General features: G+C 53.5%; 3 protein-coding genes across 7 annotated transcripts; 1 reads left to right on the top strand and 2 right to left on the bottom strand.

Annotated features, from left to right (window-relative positions):
- Positions 1–741: 741 nt before the first annotated feature.
- Positions 742–8,767, bottom strand: Mmp11 (matrix metallopeptidase 11). 2 transcript variants are annotated; one of them, XM_041635077.1, is made up of 8 exons: positions 8,603–8,767; positions 4,684–4,913; positions 3,634–3,777; positions 3,414–3,547; positions 3,049–3,290; positions 2,717–2,933; positions 1,718–1,975; positions 742–1,524 (listed from the first exon to the last, which is right to left on the bottom strand). In XM_041635077.1, exons 1-8 carry the CDS (start codon positions 8,723–8,725, stop codon positions 1,391–1,393), a joined length of 1,482 nt encoding a protein of 493 aa, XP_041491011.1. In that variant the 5' UTR covers positions 8,726–8,767; the 3' UTR covers positions 742–1,390. The 2 variants fall into 2 exon arrangements, with proteins under 2 accessions (XP_041491011.1, XP_041491014.1); XM_041635080.1 differs by lacking the exon at positions 3,634–3,777.
- Positions 8,768–10,941: 2,174 nt separating this feature from the next.
- Positions 10,942–16,531, bottom strand: CUNH22orf15 (chromosome unknown C22orf15 homolog). 4 transcript variants are annotated; one of them, XM_041635081.1, is made up of 6 exons: positions 16,180–16,531; positions 15,751–15,837; positions 15,534–15,659; positions 15,258–15,332; positions 11,344–11,439; positions 10,942–11,256 (listed from the first exon to the last, which is right to left on the bottom strand). In XM_041635081.1, the coding sequence occupies exons 1-6, from the start codon at positions 16,202–16,204 to the stop codon at positions 11,141–11,143; spliced, it is 525 nt and encodes a 174-aa protein (XP_041491015.1). In that variant the 5' UTR covers positions 16,205–16,531; the 3' UTR covers positions 10,942–11,140. The 4 variants fall into 4 exon arrangements, 3 of the variants coding, with proteins under 3 accessions (XP_041491015.1, XP_041491016.1, XP_041491017.1); XM_041635082.1 differs by having other exon boundaries at positions 10,942–11,223; XM_041635083.1 differs by lacking the exons at positions 10,942–11,256; positions 11,344–11,439 and adding exons at positions 14,744–14,841; positions 15,029–15,184.
- On the top strand, positions 12,252–14,094 carry Chchd10 (coiled-coil-helix-coiled-coil-helix domain containing 10). Its single transcript, XM_041635084.1, has 4 exons — positions 12,252–12,407; positions 12,610–12,817; positions 13,675–13,822; positions 13,919–14,094. The coding sequence occupies exons 1-4, from the start codon at positions 12,367–12,369 to the stop codon at positions 13,936–13,938; spliced, it is 417 nt and encodes a 138-aa protein (XP_041491018.1). The 5' UTR covers positions 12,252–12,366; the 3' UTR covers positions 13,939–14,094.
- Positions 16,532–17,356: the final 825 nt, after the last annotated feature.

Here is a 17,356-nt window from a genome sequence, read left to right as displayed (position 1 = left end):
TAAAGGAAGGTCGGGCGTACCGGGGAATGTGCAAAACATAAATACATCTTTGAAAGTTGAAAAACAAACAGTGGTCAGTTAGAGACCCTGGTGACAATCCGCTGAGACCACAGCTATGCCAGAAGCCATTATGAAGGGACGCTAAAGAGCTGGGAAGGGCCGTGGCAACCATGAGTTTTGTCCACTGTTCTCACAGCCATGGGAACCAGAGTTTTAAGTTGAAAGGAAGGTGTGAGCATGGTGGCTCACACCTTTAATCCTAACACTCCAGAACTCCAGAGTCATAGGCAGGCAGATCTCTGAGTTCTAGGACAGCCAGGGATCTATGAGACCATACACTCCCCACCCCCACCAAAGGAATGGGTAGTTAGGCATGGTCAGATAAAATGACCACTATTTTGGACAAAAAAGGAAAGAGACAAAGGAGGATACAGGTAGTCAGTTTTAAAGCCACTGCAGGTACCCCCTTCCTCTGCAGGAATGGAGTAGGAGAACCCTAAACATTGAGCCTAACCCAGGAAACTGTCTAGAGTGTGAAGGCTTTTTAACTCCATCTCCCAAATCCTGACTGCAATTGCAAAGAGAAAACAAACAGACGCTTAGAAAACACTCATGTTTAATGGCAGTCTCTGCTTTTTAAAAAAGGCTTTATACACTGTATACACATTTACATGGCTTTGGAAGGTACCTGTGCTAGGAAGAACCCCCCCCCCCCCCCCCCCCGGGAAGAAATGGCCCCAGGGAAGACTGTGAGGTATGTGGGGCCTCTGAGGTTCATTGTCTCTGGGAGGAAGCAGCTGCCTCCCTCCCTGGCTGGCTGACTGGCTGGCTGGCTGTGTACCTTTTGGCCAGGAAACACATCTCTGACTCACCTACCAGAAGATAATCAGTCCAGCATCTCCCCAGAGCTGATATATCAGAAAAGATACTGCCCTGAGGCCCAGCTGCTTGGCTGGGAAAGAATGGTAGGTACCCTGGGCATCTCGTCACCACCACCACTACTCACAGGAAACCTCATTACAAACACAGAATGCTACTGTGGTCCCTGCATTCATGTGGAAGTTCTGCTTCGAGGGGCAGAGATGGAGGCCTTGGGCAGCCCAGTTGGCCATAATCTACCTAAGTGGGATATTGTTGGCCCAAGACTGACCTTATTTTTAAGTCATGCCAAAACCTTTGCCCAGTCTGAGACAATTGCTAATAGGTGACCATGACCAGCATGGCCATCCCTGCAAACGGTCCCATACTCCTACCCACTCCCCTGAGGAGACATAAGCTCTGTCTGTCCCAAGCCTGAAGCCCAGAGCCACAAAGATGGAGGCGGTGGGTCTCTTTAATGACATAGGTGGCCTAGCAGGGGTCACTATCCCTGAGTGCATCCAAGGTGTTGTCAGCGGAAAGTATTGGCAGGCTCTGCACAGTCAAAGAAGTCAGGACCTATAAGGCGAGGAAAGCCCTCCAGAACCTTCACCTTCACAGGGTCAAACTTCCAGTAGAGATGGCCACGCAGGAAGTAGGCATACCCTGAAGAGAGAAGGCAGTCAGGCTGGGTAAGCGGACACTGGGCTCAGCACCTGTCCGGCTGGGCCTCATGAGGTCTGGAGGTGGGGAAGTGGTATGACACACGATGCCAACACCCAGGATGACAGCCACTGCTGTGTACGAGTGTGAGGACTACTACGCTGGCTTCCCCCCAGCTACCTCACCCTCAACTCACCCTCAGCATCCTGGAAGGCAGCGTCGATCTCGGAAGGTACCCCTCGCCAGTCAGTGGCACGTCGGGGCACAGGATTGTCTACACGTTGGGTTCTGGGGTGGAAACGCCAGTAGTCTCCACCTCGGAAGAAGTAGATCTTGTTCTTCTCGGGACCCCAGACCAGGGCAGCATGGACCAGGGACCCCTGCAGGCCCAGCTCAGAGAGTGGTGCAGGGCCTAGGAATGGCTTCTCACCATCATATACCCAGTACTGAGCACCTGCCAGAGAGAAGATGCTGCCAGAAGCTGCCAAGCCACACTGCCATGCCCAATCACTGTGGATCTGCTTGGCCACCACCGGGGACTCTCCCAGCCTGTTTCTTTTGTTTGCAAAACACTGCTGGCTAATAGTGCCTTCCCAGCGACCATACCCCACAAGGGATGTGAGAACCAGCTGGGATGAGCTGGGTTGAGAAGATAAACTTGGATTCAATAAGCACAAGTTAAGGTTATTCTGGTCAACAGAGGGCTGCCCACTGAGGATGTTTGCTGACCACCCTGTGTCCTGGCCCACCTGTAACAGGCCCCTTGGCCACCTTGGAATGCCTATACAGGGTTCCCATGCCTCACCTGTGTTTATGAAGTCCTGCCACCTGGAAGGTTCTAGGTTGTCATCTCTGCCAGATGAGAGTTGAAATCACAGGCTCCAGGGCCACTGTGCCTAGATCCTGCTCTGCCTTTTCCAAGCTTCCCACCTTACCGGAGTCATACTGCCTCTGAGCCTGAGTCCTCATCTCTAAAGCCCCACCCCGCACAGTGGCTTTGGGGGTTGGATACATCAGCACACAGCTGCAGCAAGCAAGAACTTCGGTGCTACTCAGAGCTGCCACCTCTGGGAGACTCTCAGCTGTGCCCAAGGAGTGAACCACACTCTCCCTTGGCTTTAATTCCGCAGGGCACTGTCTCCCTACCCACTGTGTCCCCGAGTCCTCTTGTCACTGACTTCCAAGTCCCACTCACCTTGGAAGAACCAAATATGACCCTGAGCATCCTCAAAAGCTGCATCCACAGGGCTGGGCAATCCTTGCCAGTGCCGAGAGGCCAGAGCAGGATACCCAGGCTGCAGCTGCCCACTGCGCAGCCTCCACACAAAGCCGGCTTTGAAGAAGAAGAGCTCGCCTCGGATGGTGGAAACTGCATCAAAGGAAGTCTCACAGACATCCGGTGGGGTTTCCGGCTACGGCGGGATAGAGGAGCCAGAAAAGAACACATACTGGAGCTGTAAGGCCAGCAGGGGTGCGAAGGGAACAGGGCCAGTCTTACCTCCGTCTTCCCACCCACCTTGATCTTACCTCCAGCAGTGCAATCTCGTTGGTATCTATCCCAGCCTGGGAGCCCAAGGCTGGGGTGTGGGAGGTGGGGGCCGGCTGGCGCCGGCCATAGAGGTGTTGGATGCCCCTCCTGTCATCTGGGCTGAGGCTCAGTGGGTATCGGAAGGTGTAGAAAGGGGACATGAGGGCCTTAGCTGCCGTGGTGTGTTGCAGCCCCAGAACATGGCCAAATTCATGAGCTGCCACTTGTAGCAGGTCTGTACCTGGAAAAAGGGGTGGTGAGTTAGCAACCTCCACTGCCAGCTGCCAGTTGTCAAATTAATCTCTAGACCCCAGCTTAAGGGCTTCCTAGTTCCTCATCTGCAAGATGGGTCTCCAGCACATACCCTGGTTGTCCCCAATAGTCCAAGTTTCATCATAGTCAAAGTGAACATCTCCTTCTCGGTGGGTCTTGGGGAAGAAAGCATGGGCCAGGATGCCCCCAGGCCCATCAAATGGCAAGTTGTCCCCATGCCAGTACCTGGGGGCGGGGGTGGGGAAGAACACAGTTAGAGGCTGCAGACAATGGGATGTGTTCCCAGAAAGGTCCCAGGCCACAGGTTTCACCTGGTGAAGTCAATCATGATGTCAGCGCGTCCCTCATGCACCTCGGAGAAAGTGAGCGGTGTCACCTCACTCCATACCTGGAGGGCCTCTGCCACCGTCTGCCGTACCTGCTCCCTTACAAGCTGCCATGGGAACCGGAGGATCCTGGAGGGAGGTGGAGGGGCCCGGGCATGGGGCAAGGAAGCCCCTGAGGACTGAGGAGTCAAGCTTCCCCTAGAGCTGAGTGTGGTGACCCATGCCTTTCTTCCCAGCACTGGAGAAGCTGAGGCAGGAGGATTTCTGTGAGTTTGAGGCTATTGGGGCTTTTATGTGAGAGCCTGTCTCACCTCCTCCCCATAAGAAGTGTTGCCTCTGGATGATCAGTGGGTGTGTGCACTCAGAGCTGCATCCAGGAGTGCCCTGGGTCTCAGGCTTAGAGAACCGATTCTAGACGTGGGTTCACCTTTATATGGGGTTGTATATGTTTTGATATACTACACACTGAGTGGAAAGATACAAGGCCAGGGGTCCCAAGACCTGGGAGTACAACTCACTGTGAGGAGCCTTGTACTGGAACTTGGTTCCCCAACCAGGGAATTCTGCACCCCTATCCCAGTTCCAATGCCATATGACCCTAGACCACTGTCTCTCAGGCTAAGTCTCAGCTTCCTCACCATCTGCCGAGGGACCTCCTAGGTCACCAACAAGCAGTCCATCATTACTTGTGTCCACCTTTAAAAGGCCCAAGTTGTAATTGGTAGATTTGAACAATCTACCAGGGTTGTGGCTCTGTCCCATTTACTACTGGTCCCAGACCTGGGCCTACTAAAGCCTGAGTGTCTAAAATCTTCCCCTAGGCAGGCACTGTGGTTCTTCTAGGCCCTGGCCTGGCTTACATCATATTCTGCATCTGTCTAGACCAAGGTTTCAGGTTATCGGTTCATGAACGGCCGGGGGAGGAGGGTCAGTGGGCATGAAGGGCTGTGCGCTGTGTGAATGTGGCCTTGGGCATCTCGGGATGAAGGTGTAAGGATAACATGCAGTCCTGTTCCCCTGCCCTCTGGTCCCTACCTATAGGTGAGGTCTGTCTTCTCCCAGCGCCCTCCTGACAGCACGAAGCGCTTCTGTCGGTTTCGGGCATTCAGCACATCAGGTGGGTCAGGCACACCACATCGTGGAAGTCTGGAGCCACCAGCAGGACTAGGGGCCCAATGGGAGGATGGGGCAGAAGTCAAGCTATTAGGCAGAGCTGCCTGTGGGAGCTGCGGCCCTCTCTTCCCGGGGCGGTGACGGTGGCTATCCTGGGCAAGAAAGAACGATGCAAAAATCAAGTCAGTTCGGATTCCCCAGGGCCTAAGGTTCGACTGAGATGCAGTTCTTCAGCGCAGCATGCTTAGCCCACTGAATTGCTGGGCAAATGGAGGAGCCGGAAGGTGTGCTGGCACAGGGCTGGGTCCACTGCCCTTAGGTTGAGTCTCTGATTTCCTGATACTTGTTCCAAGGCATCAAGCTCTCTCCTCTTCCTCCTGCCCTACAGGAGGGGCCCTGGGCCGTCTGTCACCAGCTCCTGTCCACCAGGTTAAGGAGGTCTACATGGGAACACATTGAGACTAGGGGAACATGAGCCTTGAAGCCCTAACTGTATTCTCCAAACATACTTGGGAAGCTCCTGAGGATGCTCCTATGACCCTCCCCCAGCATGGAGGGGCTACAGCCTGCAGTGTGGCCCTGGACTGGCTTACCTAACAAATGGGACAAGACTCTCAGTAAGTGTGGATTGGAGAACACAAGGTGAAGCACGCTGGACACTTAGCGAGACCTTGGGCACCAGGTCACTGAGGTGAGATTGCCCTTTAGATGGTATACTTGGGGGTGCTGGCAATTGACTGTACTTGTCCTCTACTACTGCGAGACACCCCATCCATATGAGGTTCCAGTTCTAGTAGAGGAGATGCAGGGAGGGTAGGGACCAGTCCTACCCTGTCAGTGTCCAGGAGCACAGATGGCAACCGTGACTAGAACTGCGTTTTTCCACATTCTCCCCACAGGGACAAGAAGGCAATTCTCTTCTTTGGGAAACGGGTAATTTGCACAGGTAATCACTGAAATTCCACCTGGGGACTCCAAAGTATCACTGTGAAGATGTGGATCTGGTTCTTCTATATGACCATCCACAAGGGCCCACAAGGGCCTATCCAACCCGGCAAGGGGGAGAGATAGATTCTCCTATGTAGCTCTTTTTTTAAATTTATTTATTATGTATATAGTGTTCTGGGCTCCAGATCTCATTACAGATGGGTGTGAGCCATCGTGTGGTTGCTGGGAATTGAACTCAGGACCTCTGGGACAGCAGTCAGTTCTCTTAACCTCTGAGCCATCTCTCCAGCCCCCTGTGCAGCTCTTCCGGACAGTCTAGTGACCCTCTCAAAGAACGGCAGGGTGTTGTCATTCCCCAGGAGCCCCTCCCAGCTCAAAGTCTAGCCTGTCAGCCTGGTGTCTTTTCTCTGCCACCCAGTGAGGCTGGCATAGAAGCCATGAAAGGAAAGGTAAAGGACACAACCCTTCCCATCTCCACCACTTCCTTCCCTGAGAGACACCAAGGTCATGGCCAGAAGCTGTGAACTTCTGAATTCTATCACTGGTGACCCGGACACTGTCTTTGCTGAGCTTCAACATCTCCATCTTTCAGACGGCAGTAGTGCCAGAAGGAGCTGAGAGGCATCCTGTAAACCCGGCAGCTGCATCTTACATGGAGAGGTCCTTCCCAGACTCTACCTCTTTAGGTCCTGTACTCCCACACTGGGGAATCTCTTCTTCCCAAATTCTCAGTCCTCCTAGGACTCCAAACAGCTAGACTGGTAAGCTCAGAGAACCCCTGGCCTCACCTATAGCTCTCGAAAGTTTTGGGGGAGCAGTCACTATTCTAATTTTATCCTAAATACCCAATATCCTAGAGCATGGAACAGAATCCAGAGAAATTAAAGACTTAGCCTAGGATCACACAGCAAGCCAGACGAGAGCTGGGGTCAGACCTGGGGCTGATGCCTCTCCTCAGAACTCACCGGCTCCCCACCAGCTTGGCTTGTCTCCAAGACTCACATTCCTAAGAAGCACTTCTGTTTCTAGTGCACTCCCTCTTTCTCAGTTAGCAGCCTTCCTTTGGCCTGGCCTGTGGAGGGGCCTAACTCACTCTGCCTCACCCTCCTCCGGCCTGGCAGATGCCAATCCACAGCCTCAGACACACTCAAGGGACTCTTGGCTGACCCGGTCTCCTGACATAGCTCAGACACCCAAGGTCAGTCCTAGGAGTACTGCCCAATCCAGTCCATGGGAAGGACCCCAGACTAGGAAGCCACTGGGGAAGACCAGGATGGTGGTGTCCCTTCCTGAACCTCAGTTTGCTTTTCATTTAATGGGGACAGTGCGGGTCTGTAGGAGGCAACCTTGTGAGGCAGTCACTTGGTTAGACTGTGCTGAGGCAGGGGAGCATCAGAGAAGGCAAGAAAATAGCCCAAGTCACACACTCAACTGGTACACAGACTCCATCCTTGTGCTTCTAATCACCCCCTCCTCCCCCTCCCCCGCTGGCTCCAGAAGGGAAGGCAGGTTTCCCTGGCCACTAGGTTGTGGGGCTTTCAACAACTCAGAAAGCTGGGGGCTGGGCTGAATAAATATTTACAGAATTCTTTTGACCCTGTTGATGGACATCTAGGGATAAAAACACTAGAGGTGTCTCTAGAGTGACAGTTCCTCAGCTGAGACCCTATCCGGTGCAAGCATCAGAGTGGCTACAGCTAACAGCTAACAACCCTGTCTCTCCAGTGTGCCTGGCCTTGCCTCATTTTATCCTAAATGCCAACAGTAGACATTGGTGCTCCCTACTGCTTTGTCCCTTTTATAGATCGAGGGGTCAGGGGGAGGGCATTCACGCAAGGTTTCATGGTTCAAAAATCTCTCCAGTTCCCAAATGCATGAATCCAATCCAAGGCAGTGGTGGAGGTAGGGGTTCGGGGGTCAGGGGTGTTAGCGACTTTGTTCCAAGTTCTAGGGCAGGGAAATTCATACTCTGTCTAAAGGGCTCCTGATCCACGATCCCCTTCCATATCCAACCCCCTTTCCAAACCTTTTTGCTCCCAAGGCCAGTGTGGCTAGACCAAGGGATAGTCTCAGGACACCTGCCTGTCTCTCATACCTTTCTCCCATCATTCTTTGAGCTGGCTGGAAGCAGAGTACCCAGTGGGTACTGTTGGTCCCTGCTCAAGCCCCAGCTCAGCTACTGTGACAGGTGCCTCAAAGACCACCCTGGCAGAAGGATGTAGCCACTGGGACACACAGGCTGTGAGTCCCTCAATCCCTCTTCTCCTTTTGCCTTCTCTGCACCCCTTTCCTTTCTCCGTGATTTTTGTTCCGAGTGACTACAGCACCCAGTTTCAGTGCCCCCTCTTATTCTGATTGCCACCTGATGCTCATACACACTGTCTCTCTCACGTGCATTCTTTGTTGGCCCCAAGTCTCCCAAACTCACCTCCTGCAGGTGGGGCACCTCTCTCAACTTGGGCCCCATTTTCTCCTTCCCTAGCTCTTCCTTTATTCTCCATCCATGTACATACCTTGCCGGGGTGCTCACCGGAGGCTGCCACCCCCGACCTCCCCGCTGAGACTTGCTTGGCTTCCTTCCTGTGATGAACAAGGAGCCCTGGTACCCACTCCCTTTGCTACCTCTACCAACACACACTCCTGCATCCCTGGCTGGGGCTGGAGAAGCAGATCCCCAAGCTGAGTCCAGCGCACAGTCTCACTTAACCAGCCGCATAGGCTCCACTTGCACACTGCCAGCGACGGGAAGCTCATTATCAAAGCCAGAAAGACCCAAAAGGCATTTCGGGGACCGATTGTGCTAGGGTAGCCAGGACGCTCTATGGGTCAAGCTCAACCAGTGGGCCCAGCCCGCGTGCCCAGCCCTCCCTCGGGGAGGAGAGCGGGCACTCACCGGTGGCCTGGGTCGGGCCATCAGCGGCGGCGGCAGGAGCAGCAGCAACAACAGCAGCAGCAGAGGCAGCTGGAGCAGGAGGGCGCGCGAGACCGCGCGGAGGAGACAGGCTGCCCGTGCCATCCGCCCCGGGGCTGCTGGGCCTGCTGGGCCGCGCCGGGCCGCCGCCCCTTATAGTGTTCGCCCCGCCCCCGCCGGCGCCGGGACCGCACCCCCCACCGCTCCGCCTTCCCCTGCCTTTTGTTCTAAACTCAACCGGCCAGCCTTCCCGGCCTGGGTTTGGGAGGAGTGCCTTGAGGGGCTGGACCCCTTAGACCTGGTGAGAGCTGAGGAGAGATTATTCCTCCTGCTCTCCAACCCCACTTTCGGAAGTGTCATCCTCTGCCAGGTCTCCATGGTGGCTTGACCTCTGTCTGACTTTTTTAGCCTGTGACAGGTGGTCACATCCCCTATCCCCACAGTCCTAACCAATCCACCAGGAAAGTAGCACAATAGCTCCTGCAGGCAACCGGCTATTGAAATACCACCTCTGGAGAAACTAGGGCATGTGGCAGAAGTTAGCCAGCCCCTCACCTTAAAACAAACCAGAGGCGATCCCCCTGGGTGGTGGTGGCACACGCCTTTAATCCCAGCACTGGGGAGGCAGAGGCATGTGGATCTCTGTGAGTTCGAGGCCAGTCTGGTCTATGAGAGCTAGTTCCAGGACAGCTAGGATTGTCTCAGAAAAAGAACAAAAAAACAAAACAAAACAAAAAACCAGAGACAGGGTCTAGAAAGAAAGATCAGTGATTAAGAGCAACAAGCATTCTTGCAGAGAACCGGGGTCCCATTCCTAACACCCACACGGTGGCTATCCTAGAATCTGATGGCTTCTTCGGATCTTCAAGGATCCTATGCACACACAAAAATAGCAGACCGGAGACAATTACTGAAGATCTTGGTGGGAGGGGCCAGACAAATGGGTCAGATGCCTGGGAGGAGGGAAGACATAAGAGGATGTCTGAGTCGGGCACTGGAGGCCCAGGTTGTCCCCTGGCTCAGGCCCTGGCCAACGGGGTTTTCCTGACCAGTCAGGTCAGGTCAGTCATCTGAGACATGAAGGAGAGAATCAAAGGTGAGAGTGGGGGTCACATGCTGGAAAGGTTCATCCACTCTCGCCTCTGCAGGGGGTGCCCAACTGGACAGGCAGACTTTCCTTGGGTTACCAGCTAGCTCACAACTTACAACACGGAGGCTTATTATTAATTACGAAAGTTCAGCCTACAGCTTAGGCTTGTTCCTAACTCTCTCCTATAACTTAAATGAACCCATTTATATTAATCTATGTTCTGTCATGTGGAGTTTCATCTCCTGTTTCCTTTCCGGATCTCCTCCTCCCTTCTCTCCCCCAAAATCTCCGCTATATCTTTGCCTAGCTATTGGCCATTCAATTTTTTATTACACCAATCGCAGCAAATACATCTTCACACAGTGTACAAACCCTCATGATGACAAGGGGCCTCTACTGGCAAACCTTCAAAGCTAAGATTCAGGCAGGCAGGCAGGACCCTGAGATGCTGCAAGGTGGGGGCCAGAGAGCACTGCAATTGGTCTTCTGCAATCTTTTAAAAAGCCTCACCTTTTAATAGCTGGCATTTCTTTCGCTTTTTCCCTCTTCCTTTCCTGTTTGGCCCTTCTTTTTCTCTTTTTTCTTCCTCCCTCCCTCTTTGATACCTTCCTCCCTCCCTCCCTTCCTTCCTGTCTTTCTTTCATGACAGATTCTCCTATGCATACATGAAGCCCAGGCAGGCCTCCAGTTTAAGATTCTGGTCTTAGCCTATCTGAATACTGGAATTACAAACACATATCGTCACGTCTAGACTTTCAAGGTCTGGCTCCGCCTCATTGTAGCAATACTGGTCAAGAAATCATGAAATGGTCAGGCTGTGGTGGCTCATGCCTTTAATCCCCAAACTTGGGAGATAGAGACAGATGGATCTCTGTGAATTCGAGGCCAGCCTGGTCTACAGAGCAAGTTCCAGGACACTCAGGGCGACACAGAAAAAGCTTGTCTTGAAAAACAAAACAACAAAAGAAGGAAAGAAATCATGAAATGGATGAGGTGTTCATACATTTTCTGATACACATGAAAGCATGGCACTTTAAAAACAAACTGGTGCTGGAGAGCTGGCTCAGAGGTTAAGAGCACTGGTTGCTTTTTCAGAGGTCCTGAGTTCAATTCCCAGCAACCACACGGTGGCTCACAACCATCTATAATGAGATCTGGTGCCCTCTTCTGGTGTGTGTATACATAATAAAGAAATCTTAAAAACAAACAAACAAACCCATTCTCTGGATGTGGTGACACACACCTTTAATCCCAACACTTGGGAGACAGAGGCAGGTGGATCTCTGTAAGTTGTCTTAACAACAACAAAAAATACAACCCCCAAACCCTAAAACATTTATTCGTGCTGCACATAAACAGCCTTCAGTGTTGCCAGGGATGCATGGCCGTGTTTTGAGGGACCTGAAGCATACCAGCCAGAGGTTAAAGCATTACCACCCCTGCTGCAGGATCTGGAAGGGTAGATGGGTGCATATATCCAGGTGACCAGAGACGCCTTCAGAAGAAGTTGAACCTGGAAGGATGTTACCATTTGCCCACTGGATACCTGGTAAGCAGAGACCATACCTAGAAACCAGTGGTCCTGAGCAAAGCTGGGGGCATTTCTCTGAGGAAAGAGTGTCTCATCCTTTACCTGCTCGCCTCTCCAGGAAATCCACCCTGTGGATACGTGATGACTCCATTTCAGAAGAGAGCTGACGTCCTGGTGGAAGAGGGCTGGCTACAGAGGCTGCTAAAAGAAACATGGTTTGGGTGACATGGTAGTGGCGCACACCTGTAATCCCAGCACTCGGGAGGCAGAGGCAGGAGGATCTCCATGAGTTCGAGGCCAGCCTGATCTACAAAGCGAATTCCAGGATAGCCAGGCCTGTTATATAGAGAACCCCTGTCTCAGAAAATCAAAAAAAAAAAAAAAAAAAAGTCAATGGTGCTAAAACTGATAAGGCTTGGTTTGTCTGATAAACATCTCTAAGAACTCAGGTCACTTCTGGGACATTTTGACTATTTCAAAAGCACTCCCAGTTTCTGGAGATGTATCCCAGGATGCCAGGAGCCCAGGGGATTGTGGGGTGGTAGTCTAAGGGTTTAGGGTCCTGGGCATACCTGGGAAAGTCATAACTCAAGGATTTCAGCATGCAGCGAGAGTCGAAAAAGGATCGAGGCACCTCGGATCTTATACACTCGGATTCTAATAACACACCACTGATTCTAGACCTCTGGCGATCCTGGGAGGGCTGTTGTCAGCGAGTCAGGGAGTGAAGCCAGGCCTGGAACCTCCATTCCTTGTTCGGCTGATGGTCTGTGTGTCTCTTCTTTGCTCCGATCTCGAGACAAACCCCTTGGGTTCTGCGGTGGCCCTAGCAGAAAGGCCCGTTGCTCGCTGCACCTGCTTCAGTCTTGGGGCTTACACCTTGGACTGGTGTCTCCTGGACCCTCATAGCTCCGCCCCGCAATAGGATGGCTCAGGGGCCCTAACCCAGGAGGTTTCTAGAAGGGGGAGGTTTTCCCCTCCCATTTGTGGGCGTGTCCCCAAGGCCCCGCCCCAGATCCCTCCCGTTTCACCTGACTCGTCGGACGCTGAAGCGTTAGTTCCCGCACTGAGCGGTTGCTTCTGTCCACGCTTATTTCTCTGCTCCTCCTTGGTCCTACCACTGTCATGCCTCGGGGAAGTCGCAGCACGGCTGCCAGGCCGGCCAGGTGTGAGGGGGACGGGCACCCCGTGGGGATGGGTGAGGGAAACGTGGGGACTCTCCCAAGGGCATCCGCAGAATGACCTTGGAGGCTGCTGCGCCATGTTGGCTTCGGGGAGCACCAAGGGCACAGAAACACGAGTCTAAGACAGGGGAGCAGAGGCGCTTGTTCCCAGAGCATTAACCTTGCCTCCCCTTGCTTCCTGCAGCCGCCCAGCCCACCCTCCTGCGCACCCACCGCCCTCAGCGGCCGCCCCGGCACCTGCCGCTTCGGGCCAGCCGGGCCTTATGGCTCAGATGGCATCCACCGCTGCTGGCGTAGCTGTGGGATCGGCTGTAGGGCATGTCATGGGAAATGCCCTGACCAGCGCCTTCAGTGGGGGAAGCTCGGAGCCTGCTCAGCCTGCGGTCCAGCAGGTGAGCGAGAGAAGGCAGGAGAAACGGAGACGGTATTCGCTCAAGGATACAAAGGGATCCGCTTAAATGTCCAGCGAGGGGTGACCCAGTGCGTTCAGCGTTGCCTCGGGCCCAGAACTTTGACCAAAAGAGGGTCCTAACCCTCATGCTTGTTAAGTGTATTGTCCCTAGCTGGAAAGCTCTCCCCAGCCCACGTTTGAGGGCAAAATGTCTGACTGCCAGACACTGACTCCCACTAGACCCTGAAAGATGGAGAAATCGCAAGCTCAGAGGAGCCCAAAGACTTGTCCAAGGACACCCAACCCTAGTGGAGCAGGGAGACAGGCGGTGTTTCCCAAGCCCCTGTTCTCACCAAAGCCAAGCCTGCCATCATGATATCTGTTCCCTGGTGACCTGTGCCCCACTAGGGTTCTGCCACTCCCCACCGCTGGGGAGCCAAACCTGGATGCTAGTTAGCAGTGTGTCCTGAGTCATGAGATCAGTGTGGCTGAGCCAGGAAGGTGCTGTGTCTTGGAGTAGGACATACACTCTGTGTACACATGCAGTGTACAGCTTCTTCTAGAACCTTCTCTTCCCCCTCCTACATTTGCCCAGCATATCCACTTTGAGGCAGAAAGAAAAGCTTGTCTGATTCTGTAAGTGTCTACCTATAGAGGGCCCCTGGTTCATCCTCTACCAGGGATGCAGCTGAGGCTGGACTGGGGCAAATCTAGTCTCAGGTCACTTGGTCTGCCTTGAACCATTCTTGGGGAACCAGGGCTATGGATGTGGGGAGGGGCAGGAAGATTCTAACTTTGGTACTTCATTCTGGCTACCAACCCTGAGCTGACAGCGTTGCCTCTTATACTCTGCCCTAGGCCCCTGCCCGTCCTGCCTCTTACCCCCAACAGATGGGGCCCTGCTCCTATGAGATCAAGCAGTTCCTGGATTGCTCCACCACTCAGAGTGACCTAACCCTGTGCGAGGGCTTCAGCGAGGCCCTGAAGCAGTGCAAATACAATCACGGTGAGCAGCTGGGGCAGCGCGGGTGGGATTGGGAAGGGCAGACCCTCTGGGACCCTGCTGATCACCAGTTTGTGCTGTGGTTCCTTCCTTCCACAGGTCTGAGCTCCCTGCCCTGAGGAGGCCATGGGCCTGTTCTTACTTACCCTAACCTCTCACCGACAGCCTGACCAAGATGAGATTGTACCTGGGACTGGGAGTAAGGAGGGTAATTCTCACCCTACAGATTAACAAAAGACATACATGCTCAATTAAAGAGTTTACTTTAGACCACAGCCTACTGTGTGCCCACTGACTGTCCTGTCTGGTGGGAGATGGGATCAGCGGAAATAGGTGACTGAGTGTCTCATGAGTGTGCAGTGCCTCATCTGTGTGTGTGTGTGTGTGTAGGGAGAGAGAGAATGAATAGCTCTCTCCTGCTGTGTAACCCTGGGTTGTCCTTGAACCTCTGAGGTGGGGTGAGGGGAACCCTGTTACTATCTGCACTGTGGATAGCCAAGGACAGATTACTTTGGGGCTAAGCGGGGTAGGGGGTGAGGCATTTGCAGCCAACCCAAGGGCCTTATTCCCCAGGGACCCGAAACCTCAAGAGAAGCCTGCTGTCACTGCCCCACAGGGACATCTGCCCCCTCAGTCTTCTTGTTTTTGTCCTTGGATCCTTTTCTCTGCACTCAAATGTGGGGCAGGGAGGTGGGGGGGGGGGTGCGCCACACATCCTGTCTGTGACCTTTCCCTTCTTGCTGATGTAACTTCTTAGTAAGGCCAGATTCTGAAAGAGGAGTCCTGCTGGACGGCTGTGTGTTTGCAGTTGATGATAATGCAGAGGTCAGGACCAGTCCCCTTGGATCCAAGTCCAGCTGGGCCACTTGGCTGTGGTGCGCCAGGTCATAGGACCTGGCTGGAACGGAAGTAGGCCCTTCAGACCCCTGCACAGACCGCTTCATCACTCACTGAGTTCAGTCAGCAGCAATGCATTGAGCCCCTAAGGTGTGTGCCAGGCTGGAGAAATGTGGACCTGCATCCTAAACACAGAGCAATCCTGCCTTTAGGATGCTTATATTCCGGCAGCATAGTGGGGCTTACTTATCTCCATAAGGTGTACTGTCCTGGGTGTGTATATGTGTGAAGGCTGTACCCCTCAGCACACAGGTCTCTCAGGAAGGGCTCCCCATTTTGGAACTTCCTGGGTTTCCGTAACTCTTTCTGTACCTGGCTATGGCTTCCACTAGCGGTTTCTAGATGGGAGGGAGGCCACCCTCCGAGACCTTGAAGGGGGACCTTGTTCCTGGTGGCCACGCCGAACGCCTGTGCGTCTTCTCTGACTGTGGCTTGTGCCTGGCAAGCCGGAGAGCCAGCACAGCTCCTCTGGAAGACCCAGGAAATCCTGTTGCTGGGAGCTGGGTAGATGCGCACCCACCCCATTTATCTTGATACTCACCCGCTAATTCTGGGTATTGGTCATCTAGGTTGTCCAGTAGAGACTCATAGTGGGTGGGAGCCCCATCTTTCCCTCCTGCAGAGTATAGAGAGAAACGAGGACTCTAAACTGCCTTGGTGGTTCCCATAGAAACCTGGCCTAGGCACTGGATAGGGATGGTTAGGTATAGGATCCAGTCAAGGATGAGACTGAACAGGATCTTAGCTGGTCTGTGGCCCGCTGTCCCTCCCGTATAGTCCAGCATAGCTGCAAAGGAGAGTTTTGGGCTCTACTTACTAATGATCCGTACAAGGACATAGGTCCCTTGCTCCTGCAGCAGGGAACAGGCCATGGAAGGGGCCTGGACCGTCCCCTCTTCCAGCCTCACCAGGCGCCCGTCTTCAGCCAGGAGAGCAATGGTTACTGGGCAGAAATGGGAATAAGCTGGGCAGGCTGCACCCGGGCATGGGACCCTGAGATTCCCCCTCCCCCCAGGCCTTCCAGGTCTTTTCACCTTCTGGGGGCACCTGAGCCTTCTGTTTCAGATGCACAATGAAGGTCACCAGGCTGCACCAGGAGTTCACTAGCATGCGACAATCAGCTGAGGGAGGGGCATAGCGGAGTGGGTAGGATGTCAGGGCCTTGCCCAACGAGGAGAACTCCCATGCCTAGAGGTAACACTAGGATTATGGGGCTAGCACTGTGCTCCAGGCCTATTACTCTAAGCAAATGCTGTTCGAAGTGCATTGGAGAGCTTTCCATCCATCTCTTGTGTAGAGGACTGGGGACCACAACTGGCATTGCTTTGCCTCCTCATAGGAACAGCTTCCTCAAATTCCCATGCCCCTCCCAGCCTGTACCTCCCCTTCCTGGGTTCTCTAGGATAGAGGGACGAACAACTCTTGAGTATGGCCCCTGTTCCAGGACAGGGGACCCTGCTTACCTCCAAACATCACAGTGATAAACATGGCTGCGGAAAGGAGACAGGCAGATCGTGGGTCTCTGAGCCCCCTCCTCCTGCTGCTTCTCTCCTCAGCTCCCACCTGGGAACTGCATGTGAGAATTGCTGAGTAGGTGGGTTGGCTCCCGGCTCAGGTCTGGCCCCTGTTCACCCACTTGCTCAGCTAGTCAAAGACCACTTTCTTCTGCTGCTGCTTTCTGGGTGCCAGCAGCTCCTTCAGCTCCCAGTGGTCTCCATGGCAGTGGAAGCTGCCAAGACATCTAGGCAGGAAATGCTTTATCCCCAGTATCCTAGTAACTGGACCTACTGGGGCGGGCCTTCAGGTGGAGCTCCTGTTGGACCGATAGAGGAGGCTCTGAACTGAGGTCCCTAGGATGCCTGGATACTGTTTCAGAGCCCACGTGCCCTACCAGGGAGAGAGAGTGTACAGGCTGCAGGGATGTGAGCACCCTCCCTCACCAAAGACCTCTTCTGGTGTGGCTTTCCTTTTCCCCCTCCCAGCCCCCTTCCTTCCTTCCTTCCTTCCTTCCTTCCCTCCCTCCCCCTCTCCCCTTCTCTCCCCCCCCCCTTCCTTCCTTCCTTTTTGGTTTTTTCGAAACAGGGTTTCTCTACGTAACAGTCTTGGCTGTTCTGGAACTCACTCTGTAGACCAGGTTGGCCTCGAATTGAGAGATCTGCCTTCCTCTGCCTCCTGAGTGCTGGGATTAAAGGCATGCACCACCAGTGCCCTGGGCCCTTTCAATTATTTTTTTTTCTGTTCTCACTTCCTTTTGTCCTCTCCTGCTAATCACATTCATGGAGATAGAATTTACTTTCCCCTTTGGAATGCTTTCAAGTTAGAAAAATCTATTTATAATTATTCATTTTGTGTAAGCGTTTTTGTACGCATGCATGTACCACAGAGCATATGTGTGGAGGTCCGAGGGCAACTTGTGGGAGCTGGTTCTCTCCTTCCACCTTGGGGGTCCCTGGGATTGAACTCAGGTTGTCAGGCTAGGTGACAAGCTTCTTCCCTCACTGAGCCATCTTGTTGGTACTGTTTTAACAAATCTCCAGTTTCCACAACCGGGATACAGAATGTTTCCATCCTCCCTCCCCATAGGTGATTCTTTGAAATTGTGAGAATAAAAATAGCCCTTAACCTGCCAGGCGGTGGTGG

Source organism: Microtus oregoni, unplaced genomic scaffold, assembly GCF_018167655.1.
Source record: "Microtus oregoni isolate MIOR12 unplaced genomic scaffold, Mior012 000046F_ref0000063, whole genome shotgun sequence".
Taxonomy (NCBI): Eukaryota; Metazoa; Chordata; class Mammalia; order Rodentia; family Cricetidae; genus Microtus; species Microtus oregoni.
Note: the sequence above shows the minus strand (reverse complement) of the source record. Positions and strands in the feature narration are given on the sequence as shown.